Source organism: Mustela putorius, unplaced genomic scaffold (genome assembly GCF_011764305.1).
Source record: "Mustela putorius furo isolate JIRA1106 unplaced genomic scaffold, ASM1176430v1.1 tig00003846_pilon_pilon_pilon, whole genome shotgun sequence".
NCBI lineage: Eukaryota > Metazoa > Chordata > Mammalia > Carnivora > Mustelidae > Mustela > Mustela putorius.
In genome coordinates this window covers 18,269,690-18,284,119 of record NW_025421999.1, presented here as the reverse complement: position 1 = coordinate 18,284,119, position 14,430 = coordinate 18,269,690, and the positions used below count along the sequence as shown (strand labels likewise).

The 14,430-nt window shown below is 35.1% G+C and overlaps 1 protein-coding gene across 8 annotated transcripts in view; it reads right to left on the bottom strand.

Annotated features, from left to right (window-relative positions):
- STAU2 (staufen double-stranded RNA binding protein 2) overlaps positions 1-14,430 on the bottom strand; it is a 317,921-nt gene that overhangs the window by 73,064 nt on the left and 230,427 nt on the right. Inside the window, exon 13 of one of the 8 annotated variants that reach the window (XM_045063193.1) lies at positions 8,991-9,271. The exons of the other annotated variants lie outside the window; for them this stretch is intronic. Coding sequence (XP_044919128.1) covers positions 9,257-9,271 — 15 coding nt within the window. The 3' untranslated portion in view covers positions 8,991-9,256. Of the gene's footprint in view, positions 1-8,990; positions 9,272-14,430 lie in introns of those variants that run through there. 8 annotated transcript variants of the gene reach the window in all.

Below are 14,430 nucleotides of genomic sequence, written 5' to 3'. Positions count from 1 at the left end.
ATATATGGCTTTTACTTACAATGAATAAAAGATCCTAACTCTAAGGAGTACAGCTCTAGTTAAACAATTCAATATAATCTGTAGGCTTTGGCGTGCCTTATCTTTACCATCAGATTTTGCCAGACTCAGGTCTTTACCTCAAGAATTTTATGTTATTTTATTCTGTTGAATTATTTCCCTGGAAGCTTAATATTTTTCCTTTTAAAGTGGCAAATATCTTAAAGAATTTATAAATACTGTCATACGAAATTGATAAAGAGTTCATCTGGAGATTTAAACATATCTTAAACAGGCTATGGATACAAAAATCACAAAAATCAGGGCTTCATAAGGAATACAAACTTCAGCTTTAAAGTCATAGTGTGAATCTTTGCTTTTTCCAAGTACAAATGTTTAGATAAATTATTTAAGAAATACATGGTATCGTATATGTTGCAGGCAAGGCTGATTTCAAATCCTCTGTGGTAAAACTGTCTATTGGTATTAATGCTTGCAAATAAATAACCATGAATGTAAACTGCAATCAGAAGCAGTTTTAACACATGTAAATGTTGAATGAGGTAGAATTTTAGTCTTATGTTTACTTTGCTGTTGTCACAAATAAAAAAAGCACTTATGAAAACATTTCATGCTGAAGTGAATGGATTTCAACAGCTGCTGATTTGGTGACATGGAGAACCCCAGTGGAGACATCCTGCTGAATTAACGTTTTGGAAATGTTAAAAAGAAACTTCAAACAGACCTCGTTTAGCAGGCGGTCAAAGATTTTGCTCGGTGGGGATCATGTGAAGGCTAGCAGAGCAGTCACTCAGCCATGAATCAGACTTGTCAATAGTTGCCTATTTTCTCAACAGGTGACTCAAAAAGGCACACAGTCTATTTCCCCTAACATTTCTATGTTTACTCTACAGAACAAAATTATCCTAGACTTTGGCCTTATTTAGGAAGGCACAGCACACATGGGTGCGGAAATTGTGATTGAAGGGGTTTGAATATATTTTTTAAAAGTTACTCTTTCCTTCTTTTCTAACCAATAAAAAATTAGCTAAGCTGTATTTAACATCTAATGATTTTCAAGTAAACTTTCATCCTAAATTAGAAATCTGGAACAGATTCAATCAGAATTATGAAACAGGAAGAAATCCTCGTGATAACCCCAAATCAAACTCCCATTTTACAGCTGAGGAAACTGAGGCCCACAAAGACCTAGTAGAGATTTAAGTAATTTGCCAAAGATCACATATTTATTGATTAATGTCTTAGAAAAGAAAGTCTATCTTCTGACTCCGGGGTTCAATATGATTATACTTGTCCTTAAGAAATAAATCAGAACTAGGCTTCATTTAGCAATGAAAAAATACCAAAGGAAAGACACCATTAAACTGGGCAAGTTCTCATGGTTCAGTGTTTTTCTGATTTGGCATGTTTAAAAATTTTTTTTTTCCTTTAAACTTGCCACAGAGATATAGAGTTAACGGAAAATTCCTTCCCCACATTACCAAGAAGTGGGGGTGGAAGAGGGCGGGTCGGGGGGAGGGTGAAAAGAGGTCCAGTACTAAGCTTTGTTTTCAACTCTCAACATTTAAGAGTTTAGTACAAATACAGAGTACAAAAATAATACAGCATCTCACTGTTACTGATTCAGATTGGCATTGTAAAGTGTGCGATACAAGCTACTATTATGTCAGAAAATTACCAGGTATCCATTAAATGAGCCCAGACTACTTTCTATTGTTCCTTTTTTTTTAGTTGTTTTTGAAAGCCGAAGTACAGAGTTCAGTGAGAGTTCTCAGAGGTGACTCCACAATCATAGCCGTGCTCGTTAGCTTAGTCAACTTCACCTCCTGCTCCCTTCAACACAGTCATTACCAATCCATGCTAAAATGGAATCTGAATGCTTAGTAAGACACCTCATGCTGGCAAGACATTTCCCAGAAAAGTACCCTGTTGAAAACACTTTCTACACAATTCAGAGATAAAAATTAGTAAGAAACTTGAGTAAACGCCAGTCCCATAAACACATACACACAACCAAATACACAAACCTCCCAGGGCCTGAGCTCACTAATTCCTGTTATTGAAATTTACCTTTTAGAAGTTTAACTCTTCATGTTGCAAAGAAATGCAAAGGAAATCTAATGCAAAGGCTGATGGGAGTGTAAAAGACAGACTGGGTTTTTATATCAAAATGGAAAATGCCCTCATTCTGTGACTCAGAATGCCCACACACAGAAATTAAGGCCAAGAAGATAATTCAATAAGTTGAGAAAGATATACGTGCAAAGATCTTCATGGCAGTATTTCTTTATGGTAGTACAAAGTTGGAAATTAAATTGAACTAAAATTGAATGAAGTTGGCAAGAAAATAAAGATATATATATATATATCTTTATGTATGTATATATACATATATATACACTGGCATATATGCAGCTGTTAAAAATGGTCACTTACTTAATATAAAGCTACAGTTATATCAGCATAAGGACTAACACATAGATTAATAGAACAAAATAGAGAGCCGAGAAGTAGACCCACACTTACTTGGTCATTTGATTTTCAACAAAACACCCAAATTATCCAACTGTGCTGGGATTCCTAACTGAACTCTATGTGTGAAAATAAACAACTAAACACCGCAACTCCTTGTACATACTCCACACAAAAATTAACTTTAGGTCTATTGTAGACCTAAATATAAAAGCTAAGACTATAAAACCTTTTGATGAAGGCAAAGAAGAATATCTTTGCGCATTGGGAATACGCAAAAGTTTCTTGAAAGACAGATAAGTTATCATAAAATAAAAAACCATTAACTTGACTTTCTCAAAATTTAAAATTTCTCATAAAAATACATTGAGGAGATGAAAAAGATAGCCGCCGACTAAGAAAAACTATTTTCAAAGTATGTATAAAAAAAAGATTGGTATCTAGGATATATAAAGAACTCCTATAACTTGATAATGAAAAAACCAACCTACTTAAAAATGGGCAAAAATCTGAATTGACTCTTCACTAAGAAAGATATATGAATGACCAATAAACACATAAGAAAAAGCACTCAACATCATTTGTCATCAAGCAACAACAATTTGAAGCCATAATGAGATACCACTACACACCCATCAGAATGGCTAAAATTAAAAGGACAGCACCAAATGTTGCCAAGGATGTGCAGGAACTGGAGCTCTCCTACATCATCGGTAGGATTGTTGAATGGTGTCTTAACAAAAAAAATACACCTACTCTATGACCCAGCAATTCCACTTTTAGGGATCAATCCCAGAGAAATGAAAACATGCCCACAAAAGACTGTACAGGAATGTTCACAGCAGCTGTATTCATTGTAGACAAAAACTGAAAACAATTCAGGTGTTTATCAAAAGGAGAATGAATAAACGAACTGTGGCATATTCATATAACAAAATACAAAACTTAGCAATAAAAAGAAACAGACTACAGATAAACACAACAACTCTGAGTAAAAGAAGCATTACACAATGGTGTATACTATGAGAGTTCATTTATATAAAGTTCTGGGACAGGCAAAAATAATATACCAGGGAAAAATATCAGAACAATGGTTGCCTTTGAGGGTGGTGAGTGCTGGGATTTTCTGAAAAAGGACATCAGGGAAATTTCTGTGGTGATGGGAATGTTTTCTATCTTGATGGGGGTTTGAGTCATACAGACATATGGTCAGAACTTGTCAACTGATACACTTACGATTTGTGCATTTTATTGTATAATTTTACCTCAAAAGGGAAAAGAGGAACCATAAACAAAAATTAAGTTAATGACATGAATGTTAAATTACTGGGGTCACGGCGCGGGGGGGGGGGTGCACCTGGGTGGCTCAGTTGGTTTAGTGACCAACTCTTGGTTCCCACACAGGTCATAATCCTGCGGTCCTGGGATCGAGGCCCAGGTCGGGCTCCATGTGCTCAGCACAGTCTGCTTGAGATTCTCTCCTTGTCCTTCTGCCCCTGAACTCCCACCCACTCTCTAAATAAATAAATAAACAAATAAAATATCTTCAAAAATTACTGGAATAGGGATGGATGTTTGCTTCCTTCTTTGAAATGCATCCACCCCAAAAAGACAGATGAATGGAGATGCTGAAATATAGAGATATGTGATGAAGCAAGTATAGTAGTCAGAATGCAGGTGATCTGCAAGGAGCATGTTTAATTTTTCAATGTAACACTTTCCTGAACTGACATGTTACTTCTATTAACAGATACTCCTTTTATCTTTGTATACAATGAAGTTTAACTTTTCCTAAGAGAAAAAAGAGGATTGAACAATTTTCACATCCATCTATGGCAAATGTCAAAAGAATGTAGAAAATACAACTAGTATGGTTTGGTCAGTCATTTGAATATCAAAGTCTGTTACCATTTGGAACAATATGAAAATGCAGTGACAATTCTGCCACCCTTTATTAAAAAGTCTCTGACATGGCTCAGAGCAAAGAATCTTTTAAAAATGATCTAGAATAACAATAAACTGTACGCCACTTATACTTTAATTAGAAATATAAAGATTACTGAGAAATAATATTATCTTAAATTTGAATGGAAAGCTTTGTCAACAAAAAACATTTTGAATTTTGTAGATGGCTGATTTATATGCATGCAGAAGGCAAAGCAACATTTTTCCAATTATGTTGCACCAAAAAAAAAAAATGGAGATAAACCACAAGATACTGTAGGACCCTCCAGAATCATGTATAATAAGAACACTTTATTATAATCTGAGTACCTTTACCATATAATCAGATTAAAAACCTAAACTGTGCTCATATTCCTAAACCAATGTACTTTATTGATGAAAAGAAGAGATTGCACTCTTATTTTCTGGTTATGATTTTTTATTGGCAATTGAAACAATAAATCTACGTTGTATGACATTCTGGGATGATTTGGTATGACGCAAAATACCAGGCAAGGAAGCTAATCTGATAGAAGTGTTTTGGTCTCTTTAGATCATTTAAGTGCCAAATATGTTACTATATATAAAATTCGATGATATACAGGGGAGTGTGCTTATGGTATTCAGTAATTTACAGATACTAAATTAACTATGCTACTTAATATAAAAACACATAATAGACCTCAGAAGGATTTCTTCATTTGGCTGAATGGAACAATGTGCTTTTTCCTCTCGGTTAGATAAATACTTAGCATCACAGGTCAATAAAGCAAAAGTCTGTCATTTAACTGGAATTGAGAATTTTTTAATGGTTATTGGATATAAGAGATGGTCAAAGTGTGAAGTTTAAGTCTTATTTACATTTTTCTTCTGATGAGTTATTTTAAAAAACAAATTTTCAGTTACTTTACCAACTGATTTCTTTCCTTATCTAATGACTTCTTTATTTTCTTATTTAGTGTCATATTATAGTTTCTCAGCTGTCAAATAAAATGTCAATAAAAATTCATACTTTTTTCATTACTTAATTTAGCCACATTTAAAGACTGGGTCTTTTAAATAAATCATAAACTATCAGGGGGATTAATTCCCGAAACTCAACATATATGTGTATAGTTAACAAATTCCTTGGTTTATCTAATGAAAAATGTGACTGTAAAATAATGATGATTAAAATATCTCAGAAATTATTTATATAAGTGAGTACTGTCTTATTAATATTCATCTGGGAAAGCAACAATTAATATAGTTGTGGAATTCCATGTTGGAACTGTCTTTCACAAGCCTGTGTGAATGTGTCTTCTCTCTCTCTCTCTCTCTCTCACACACACACACACACACACACACACGAAGTTGCCTTCTTTTATGACCACAATTTCAGACACAATATTCCTTAGCTGACATCTCCGAATGACCTGTAGTTACTCCTAAGAATCAAAGCCACCACAAAAAGTGATAAAGTTGCTACCGAAAGAATGTTTGGAAAATTCTGAAGACATTTCTGAAAGTGGAAACTCAAACATATCACTAAAATAAACATACATTGCCTCCCAAGATGCTAACATGGCCACTTTGGAGGAACCAATACTTAGATGTATACACTCTGGAATGTGTGTGTGTCTGTGATTAACTGCCACATTTGAAGGAAGTATGCCAGAATGGAAAGAACTTTGTCGGCATCAAAAATCCTGGGTTTGAGTTTCAGCTCTGCCATTTGTAAGCTGTGCAAGTCTGGTAAGTCCTTTCACTTTTTTGGGTTTCAATTTCTTCATCTTTAAAAGAAGAGTTGATCTATTTCCAATAGAAATATAATGGGGGCCACATATATAACTTTTATAGCCCATTTAAAAGTAAAGAGAAACAGATGGAATTAATTTTAATAATGTGTTTTTATTTAACCCAATATAGGCCAGTTATTATCATTTCAATCTTTAATCATAAAAATCATTAATGAGATCTTACACTTTGGCAGCAGTAATTGAAATCCATGTGTGTTTTGTACCTACAGCATATATCCAGTTTGGCCCAGCCACCTTTCAAATGCTCAAGAGCTTCATGTGGCTAATGGTTAACATACTGGACAGCACAGATCCAGACAGCAGTTCTTTCAGTTTTAAAAACCCTATTATTACTCTGTTGTCAAAATTAATATATTAATAGAATCCATACGAAATTCAGCCAAGGATATGAAAATTATAGGTTAAATACTTCCATAGGAGCTTCACTTTTATCAGCAAAGATTCATTAATTTCCTATCTTATCTAGCATTTATAAGCTGTGGATGATTTTTCCTAACATTGAATAATCATTAAGAAGTAAAGAACTGGCAACTATCTTCTGAATTCAACCCCAGAGAGTAGATTAACTAATCTATTAAAGTGGTTTATGTCTGTTAAATAATTGCCAAGTACCCATTTCATATTATATGATGAAGATTTGGCCTACATCTAAAGCTTAGGTCTTTAATCCTAAGAAACCTAAGACTATTTTCAAATGAATAAACATTCAAAGTTAATCCTGCAGTGACAAAGCCTATTTAATTTCTGCTTTGTTTGCTTTAGCCTAAATGAAATGAAAGGTCTAAATGCTATGCAATAGTTTTTATATTAGTGTACCATACCGCAAGCACATCAGTGTTCAATAATAGATATCATTATCAATTCTTGGCAGCTTATTATTGGGAACGACCATGCTCATTAAAACAGGTGATGATAGATTCTAACGGAGAAAAATGGACAAACTGTTAGCTGTGTTGTATACCTTAAACTTTAAAGACTGGAGTAGAACCTACTTGCATCACAGGACAACACCTCAATTATCAATTAAACTTGCAACAGACCCTTACAAGTTACTTATCTCCAGGTACAATTGTACATCATCTCAAATAGCTTTTGAGTTTGTTATACTAGACTTTACAAAAATTATATGCAGGTAGAGCTACCCTATGACCTGGCAATTGCATTACTGGGTATTTACCCCAAAGATATAGATGTAGTGAAAAAAGGGTCACATGCACCCCCATGTTGATAGCAGCAATGTCCACAATAGCCAAAATGTGGAAAGAGCTGAGATGCTCTTCAACAGACGAATGGATAAAGAAGATATGGTCCATGTATACAACGGAGTATCATGTCTCCATTAGAAACAAGATGGGATTGGGAGGGAGACAAACCATAAGTGACTCTTAATCTCACAAAACAAACTGAGGGTTGCCGGGGGGAGGGGGTTTGGGAGAAGGGGGTGGGATTATGGACATTGGGGAGGGTATGTGATTTGGTGAGTGCTGTGAAGTGTGTAAACCTGGTGATTCACAGACTTGTACCCCTGGGGATAAAAGTATATGTTTATAAAAAATAAAAAATTAAAAAAAAAAAAAAAGAAAGAAAGGATGAATACCCAACATTTGCATTAACATGGATGCAAATGGAGGAGACTATGCTAAGTGAACTAAGTCAAACAGAAAAAGTCAATTATCACATGGTTTCACTTATTTGTGGAACGTAAGGAATAGCATTATTCTTCTAATGTTTAGGAAAAGGGAAAAATGAAGGGAGAGAAATCAGAGGGGGAGACAAACCATGAGAGACTGTGGACTCTGAGAAACAAACTGAGGGTTTCTCTGGCCTGGTGATGAGTATTGAGGAGGGCATGTGTTGCATGGAGCACTGGGTGTTATACGCAAACAATGAATCATGGAACACTACATCAAAAACTAGTGATGTACTGTATGGTGACTAACATAATAAAAATAGTAATAATAAAAAATTATATGAAGGTACTCTGACATTACTATAATCTTTAGAACCTTCCTTTTTCTCTTAAATTTATAAGAGTAACAGCACACCCAAGTGTTTTTGTATCATTGTAAGTCACTGTATAATAGAAAACTTATTTTAAAAAGGACTTAATAAAACACCTCAATTGCTTTGTCAAAATGCAAGAGGTGTTTCTGAAAACCTCTGAAATGTATTTCAACATGATATATAGTGAAAGCTGATATTAATTCATACGTATAGAGGGCAACAGAACAACATATTTGATCCCTTAATAACTAGCATAAAATATGTTGTGTTTGTAAATTTGTCTATAAGATAAAATCATGTTATTTGAGGTCAACTTTCTACATGATTTGTATTATTTAAGGAGCATTCAGCAGAGCCAGCACAGTACACAATACTGTCTCGTTTCTGAAGAAAAAGGTAAATATTTATCACAGAAACCAGTGAAAAGAGTATTAAAGGTAAATTCAGGGAAACTCTTAATGTTATGTGGCCCATTCCTACTGTACCACCTGGCACTGTGGAGTTGTTCAATATTTGTTGCATGAATGGCCATAAAGATATACACTGTACAATATATATGTGTGTAAACACTATGGTCTGCATTCATTCTATAAATAAATAAACAAATACACACACACAACACATATACTACATAGGTACATGTTTTCTTTTCTTTTATGAAGATTTTATTTATTTATTTGTCAGAGAGAGAGAGAGAAGGCACACTCAGGTGAAGCTGCAGGCAGAGGGAGAAGCAGACTCCCTGCTCAACAAGGAGCCCGATGCAGGACTCGATCCCAGGACTCCAGGATCATGACTCTGGGCGGAAAGCAGACGTTCAACCGATTGAGCCACCCAGGCGTACACGTTTTTTGTTTGTTTGTTTTTTTGTTTGTTTAACTAGAGGAATCTGTTAGTAAGAAATTTAAATTTGATTTTGAAGTCTGAATCTTAGTTCTCCATTTGGGTGACACTGAGACTCAAATCTTGGGATCCCTGGTTGGCTCTGTCAGTGGAGTGTGTGGCTCTTAATCTTGGGGTTATGGCTTCAAGCCCTACATTGGGTATAGAGATTAGTTAAAAATAAAATCTTAAAAGGAAAATAAATAAATAAAATAAAATCTTTAAAAAAAATTCAAATCTTTTTTCTGCTTTCATTCATTATGCACTGCATTCATTCACCGAGTTATTTATGTAACCAGCAATATGAAAGGTATGGGACTGATATAAAAAGAATAAATGTTTCATGAAAACAAACAGACCAATAATTATGAAAACAAAGGAATTGCTATTTGGGGAGGTTAAGAAATTTGCCCAAGGTAACCCAGGCTGTTGAGTACAAAAACCAGGTGTCAAATCTCAACCTATATGTCTTCCAACTATCCCAGGAAACATAAGCCTAGAGCTGGTTAGGGTGTGTGATGGTTAATTTTATGTGTCAGCTTGGTTAGACTGTGGTGCCAAGCTTCTTGGTCAAATATCAGCTCAGATGTTGTTATAAAGGTATTCTGTAAATTTAATTAATATTTATACATCAACTGACTTTAAGTTAAGGAAAATATCCTTGATAATATTGGTGGATCTTACCCAATCAGCTGAAGACCTCAGGAACAAAATTGTGTTTTCCAGAGAAGGAATTCTGCCTCAAGACCATAACATAGAAATCCTGCTTGAATTTCCATACTACCAGTTGCCCTACGGATTTCAGACTAAAGATTACCAAAACTCTGATTATGTTTCCAGCTTGCTGACTAGCACTACAGATTTTGGACATCTCAGCCCTCACAACTGTGAGCCAATTATTTAAAATTATTTAAAAATTCTCTCTCTATACAAATATATCCTATTGTTTATTCTATTGGTTTTGTTTCTCTAGAGAAACTTCACTGACACAGGGAGTCATAGGAAATGGAAATTGGGAAGGCATCAAATGTGAACAATAATGCAATTCATGGATGTGGATAGGACACAAAAGAAAGCAAGGTAGCAAGGATAAAACTTAGGTACAAGAGTATGTAAGGGCCTGGCAGAAGACAAGAAGTCAAAAGGAAAAGATCAAATCAAGCCAAAAGAGGGTTTCACAAAGGAGGGAAGCAATATTGCAGAAAGGCCAACTAGGATGAAGGATGAGTTTAGGTCCTGGTATTTGACAATTAGTAGGACACTGGTGACCATGGCCAGTGCAACTATAGTGGTGACTGGGATAAAATTCATACTAAATTCCTTTGCATTATCTACCAATAAATAAGAAGTAACTGGAAAAAGCTTGGCAATTGAGAAAAGGAAGAAAATAATAGCTCAAAAAAGAAGATATAATAGAGGGGAAAGACTTTAGAATGAGAGGGATATTTCTAAGTTGGGGGAGAGAAGACACTGGAGAAGAAGATAAAGGAAGATGGCAACTGTTGGGAAACCAAGTCCCAGAAGAAGTAGAATATCCCAGAAGATGGACTCTAGACCACAGAGGTAGGGGTAACTCTAATCAGAAGTGTAAGACTTCTCAGTGAAAGGCAAGCAGTGTTTAGGTAAGGGACAAGTGGTTTTATGGATTGCCCTGAAGCTGGGGCTCCATGTCTTATTTCATTTATCCTTTATTTTCTCAGGGAATTTAGAGGTGACGTTATGGCTAAGAGTCATTACTAAATAATATATATGTGTCTGGTTCTATAAGGGATTAAAAAAAGCATGAGACCCATTCTCTGCCAGTCTACCTGTCCAGCTAATATGGATTACTATATTTTTAGTCACTAAACAAACAAAAAGTTTTAACCATTGCTAGTATTGGGTTATGGAGTATATTGTGGGAAACTTTTAGCCAAAGATTCTAATCTCTGCCAGTTATCAGTAAAAAATATTATTGGTCCTCTGCCTTTTATCATTTGTGTAACTTTTTTTAATAGAGCTTGAAAACAAGATTTCTAATACATACTTTAGTTATAATTCCAATTATAAAAATAACTACACAATCTTAGCGGTCACAAGAAGAGACCACTATTATAAGAACATGATAAAATAGCACAGTATATTTTAATCTTACTATGTTCAAATGTTTAGAAGACTTTAGCTTGAGACTAGTGATGTGATCAACACTTCTTTTATTATTTTCTTAGCTGCGAATATAAAGTGATTACACAAGTAGTCTGTAACATTTTTTTCCTTAAAATATAAAGAAATCTTCATAATTTCCTCACTTTTTACTAAACTAGGAGATGGGTAGTTGGAAGCTAAAATCTTTAGGGTCTCCAGTGATGCATTAACTAAACCAAAAGGACAACTTTACTCATTTCGAAATGTTTTATTATAACAGCAATCTTCGAAGGCAAACACAAAAGATTCTACTATGCTTAGATTTTAAAACATAAATAACCAATTTAATGCATCACTAATGATGCACAATAGATGTCTTCTTGTAGTACCAATTCAAATAAGAGACTGATGTAATCTGCCAGATACTTCAAAGTAACTAATTTGGTAATAAGAAAACACTCCTTTTGTGCAAACTTTCCTACTAAAAAAAACTGCGGAAACCTTCCCAGTTGGATATTTACTAAATAAAACTGTTGAACTCTCATTAAAATGTTATTTAATAAAAACAGAACTAAGTACTTTAGGTCTTAGAAATTTATCTTGAATAACATTATGCTTTTAAATGGAAATACAGCCTACACACAGAAAATAGATATTAATGGCAAAGTATGACCTATTTTTAGTATTGTGTATTTATATTCAATGTATTTATATTCAATGTCTTAAAACTTTTAAATATCGATTGCATATGTTGCTATTATGTTGTACACTCCATATACACACACTCCAGATGCCTTATCTATGAAAGAAGTAAACTAGTACATTTTACTTCTCTATAAATCTTCCCCAGCAAGTATAAGTAAAACATTTCCCTGAGTCTAAACGTCTAAAGGTAAAGGCTTAGGTCAGTTTCCTGAACAAATTCTATTATAATGTCTAACATATTTTTCCAGAGGGAGAACCTTAGACTCCTTTCTGCCTTTGTTTTCCTTGACCTATCATGGAATCCACAATTCCAGCCTAAATGGGAAAAAATACATATATCTATATCCCAACAAGTATTTCCAAAAGCATGTTAAAGAAGATTATTGTTCTCTGACCAAGGCCATTTGCAATTTGTCTTTTGGCTCACAAATGTTAAGCAAAATATCAATGTAAATAAGACGTTCTCAGTTATCTGTTTTTCCTTCTCCTGGAGCCGCTAATCCTGGGACAGTACCAATTATTCCACAAAGGAACAAGAAAGAAGGGGTTTCCATTCCCATAGCCACTGTGAGGTGGGATGGGGGCAGCGTCCAGAAGTGGCACACGAGAGAGGATTCTTAGGGGATTCAAAGGTATTCAAAAGACCTGATTACCTAATTTGTGAAAAACATTTTGTCAAAGTTGGAAATTTTTTTACGGCTAATCATTCAATGGCAGAATACCCTCACTGCCTGATATTTTTAGGATATAAAAATTAAAAGAAATAAACAAACTGATCTGAGCCCTGTGATAATGAGTTCTACTATCAGTAGAGCAGTATTAAATCGTTAATGCCACAGAATTTTAGAACTAAAAAAAAAGATACTTCTCAAATTAACTTGCTGAATTATTTCTTGCTGAATGTAATTGCTGTATATACCTTATACTGGTACATTAGTCATAGCTATTTTGTGTACGTACAAATTTTCATGGCTTCTCACGATTGGATGGAATCCAGATTCTTTGTCTTGCCTTCCAAGACACCTCACAGCCTGATCTCTCTCTCTCCTTCTAGTCCTCATTCCCACTGCTATCTAAGGACCAGTGCTGGACTTCAGCAGAGAGTTCTGTCCACTGAATAAGGCTCTCCCCCCCCCCCCCGCTCTTCGGTGCCTGAGCTCTTGCTGGCCTGTGTGTCAGACCAAATGCCTTTTACTAAATGCTTTTTTCTCTATTGCCCAGAGGGAAATCTGGCTCACCCTTTACCTTGTACAGAGAAGGCCACCTCCTGCATAAAATTTTCTTAACCAAAAACCTCCCTGCCTTGCCCTCAAAAGTCCTTAAACATTTCGCTTCTGCTTCTCATAGGCCAGTGATCTTTCATTTGCATTATAGATTTTCTTATAAGCACGAGATCACTTTCTAAGGGGAGCATTCATTTTCTACACACATCTTCACATCCATTTGCTCATATATTGTCACACTGCCTTGTATGCAGCAGGCGTTCAATAAAGGTTTATTGGATGAATTAAGTTTTATGGAATCATAATCTTTTATTCTGGATTTATTCTTATTCGAGCAGTCACCGTGGAAACCAGTGGCAAAAACTGTTACTGCCTGGAATTTCATCTCAAAAGCAAACAATAGAAAAGATTAATCTCTCAATTATAAATTCAATTGGAGGTGAGACTAGAGATCAGCGTCGTTCATAAGATGAGACTGTAGAAGCCAGGGACTGCGCAATAGGCCCTGAATGATTGGTTTCCTTATAACTGTGAAAAAGATACACTGCATAGGAAAAAGTGTCCATGGGAGACATCATTTGGCATAAAACAAAAATGAATGTCTGGTACGCTGAAGTGCTTTATAATGAAGTTGTGCTTAATATATTCTTTACTACCCTATTTAAGTGGTCAAATTTTAAAACCTCCAAATCAATGAGGCTTAAAGTCATAGCGAGGCTCATTTCCTGAGATGATACATGATTCTCTGCTCAAGAGTTCTATCATCGACATAAATTGAGAAGACTGTAATGGAAGAATTAATAAAATAGGGTTTCCTTTCAGGGAACTGACCTAAAGGGTGAATCACAATTTGAAAGTTACTCATCTAGAACAACAACAAAACACCCAAGCATCTTGCTTCTGGTTTCAAAAGCAACAGTACTTCTTTTCTTCCTTTCTTCCTTTCTTTTCTTTCTTTCTTTCTTTCTTTTTTTGGCACATGGAAATACTGAATAAATATTGGTTGAACAGATGAATAAATGACTGGCCGCTCTTCCAGTAGACTATTAAAAAAGAACACTTGGACAAGGGATGCACTGTGAATATCTGAGTGTGTACTTGAGGGGAAGAAACTAAAAGTGTGCCCCTTGGCAGGGATTTTGAGCACTGTCCCCCCCTAACTTTATACTGTTTCTGCTCCTAAAGGACAAGAGCTGCAGGGAAACTCCATGACTATCTGAGGGCTCTGGCCTGGGCTTACAGACCTTAGGGAGGAAGTC